Source organism: Babylonia areolata, chromosome 29, assembly GCF_041734735.1.
Source record: "Babylonia areolata isolate BAREFJ2019XMU chromosome 29, ASM4173473v1, whole genome shotgun sequence".
Taxonomy (NCBI): Eukaryota; Metazoa; Mollusca; class Gastropoda; order Neogastropoda; family Buccinidae; genus Babylonia; species Babylonia areolata.
The window spans coordinates 37429148-37431647 of NC_134904.1; the positions used below are offsets into that span (position 1 = coordinate 37429148).

Here is a 2500-nt window from a genome sequence, read left to right on the forward strand (position 1 = left end):
TTGACAAAGAATACCACAATTCTGACGACGGAAGCTAAAGGCTGGCTCATCCAGACACCCACTGGACATCCGAGGGGTCTGTGTAGAGGAGAAGAGAGGACTGGCCGTACTGAGTGAGTTAATTAAACAAGCGGAAGGAGAGCAATGGGCCCCGCCTTCCTAAGCCGAGTCCTAGATAACCATGGCCCCAGTGGCTGTAAATTCTTGTTTGCGTAACCCACCGAATACTGACATGGATTACGGGGTCTTTAGCGTGTGTATGTAATCTCTCGCATAAGTGTACACACACGAAAGGGGTTCTGGCACTAGCAGGTAAGCACATAAATTATGTTGACCTGGGAGGTAGGAAACATCTCCAACCTTTACCCACTTGACGCCATGACCGGATTCTTCTTCTTCTTCTTCTTCTTCTGCGTTCGAGGGCTGCAACTCCCACGTTCACTCGTATGCACACGAGGGGCTTTTACGTGTATGACCGTTTTTACCCCGCCATGTAGGCAGCCATACTCCGTTTTCAGGGGTTTGCATGCAGGGTATGTTCTTGTTTCCATAACCCACCGAACGCTGACATGGATTACAGGATCTTTAACGTGCGTATTTGATCTTCTGCTTGCATATACACACGAAGGGGGTTCAGGCACTAAGCAGGCCTGCACATATGTTGACCTGGGAGATCGTAAAAATCTCCACCCTTCACCCACCAGGCGCTGTCACCGTGATTCGAACCCGGGACCCTCAGATTGACAGTCCAACGCTTTAACCACTCGGCTATTGCGCCCGTCCATGACCGGATTCGACCCCGGGACCCTCAGAATAAAAAGTCCAACGCTTTGATTAATTCAACCACTCGGATGCTGCGCCCCCGTCTATCCCTAACATACCTGATGTTGCCCAGACCATTGAGGACCTGTGTCTTGTTGAGGTGCTGGGCCAGGGTGAACTCAATCGTCACGTCACGGGCGTAAGTGACAGCAGCGATCTGAAGGTTGCACGTGCACGCACAAGTTGATTAATTCAACCTTCCAACTCCTATCTGGAGCATGGAAGATGTATAAGCATCATCGTTTCATTAACAAATAAACAAACCAAGAAACAAAAAAACAAAAAAATATGCCCAAACTCACGAACCTGATTATGCACAGTAGTTAAATCAGCCCAGTTTATGGCTGGTTACAAGGAATGGAATAAGTAGTAGTAGTAGTAGTAGTAGTAATATTATTATTATTATTATTATAGTAGCAGTAGTAGTAGCAGTAACATAGTATAAAATGTCTCGCTTAAAAAAAAAAAAGAATAGACAGGCGAACCGTATGCTATACACACCTCGTTGGTTAATTTCAATTCAAATTCAACTCATAATTGCTTTCTTCGTCCCATGGTGGGCAACTATAGATTGCAGACGAATACACACACACACGCGCGCGCGCGCGCGCACACACACACACACACACAATACGACACAACACGACACGACACGACACAGCAAACACAACACAACACAACACCACAGCACACCATACAACACAACACAACACACCATACAACACAACACACCATGCAACACAACACAACACAACACAGCACACCATACAACACAACACAACACACCATGCAAAACAACACAACACACCATGCAAAACAACACAACACAACACAGCACACCATGCAAAACAACACAACACAACACAACACACCATACAACACAACACAACACACCATGCAAAACAACACAACACACCACAGCACACCATACAACACAACACAACACACCATGCAAAACAACACAACACAACACAACACACCATACAACACAACACAACACACCATACAAAACAACACAACACACCATACAACACAACACAACACAACACAACACCACACCACACACCACAGCACACCATACAGCACAACACAACACACCACAACACAACACAACACACCATACAACACAACACAACACAACACACCACACCACACCACACCACACCACAACACAACACAACACAACACACCATACAACACAACACAACACAACACGACACAACACAACACAACACCACACACCACAGCACACCATACAGCACAACACACCACGCCACAACACAACACACCATGCAACACAGCACAACACACCATACAACACAACACAACACAACACACCACAACACACCACACCACAACACACCACACCACAACACAACACAACACAACACAACACACCATACAACACAACACAACACAACACAACACACCACAACACACCACACCACAACACACCACACCACACCACACCACACCACACAACACAACACAACACAACATACAATACAACACAACACAACACGACACAGCACAACACAACACCACACAACACACCACACCACACCACACAACACCACACAACACAACACACCATACAACACAACACAACACAACACGACACAACACAACACAACACAACACAACACACCACACCACACCACACCACACACCACAGCAC

At 46.4% G+C, this 2500-nt stretch overlaps 1 protein-coding gene across 1 annotated transcript in view; it reads right to left on the reverse strand.

The window, feature by feature from the left end:
• The window catches only part of LOC143274731 (matrilin-1-like), a 19663-nt gene that overhangs the window by 2870 nt on the left and 14293 nt on the right, over positions 1–2500 (reverse strand). Inside the window, exon 8 of the mRNA XM_076578639.1 lies at positions 882–979. Within this exon, the coding sequence (XP_076434754.1) occupies positions 882–979 (98 nt within the window). The remainder of the gene's footprint in view (positions 1–881; positions 980–2500) is intronic.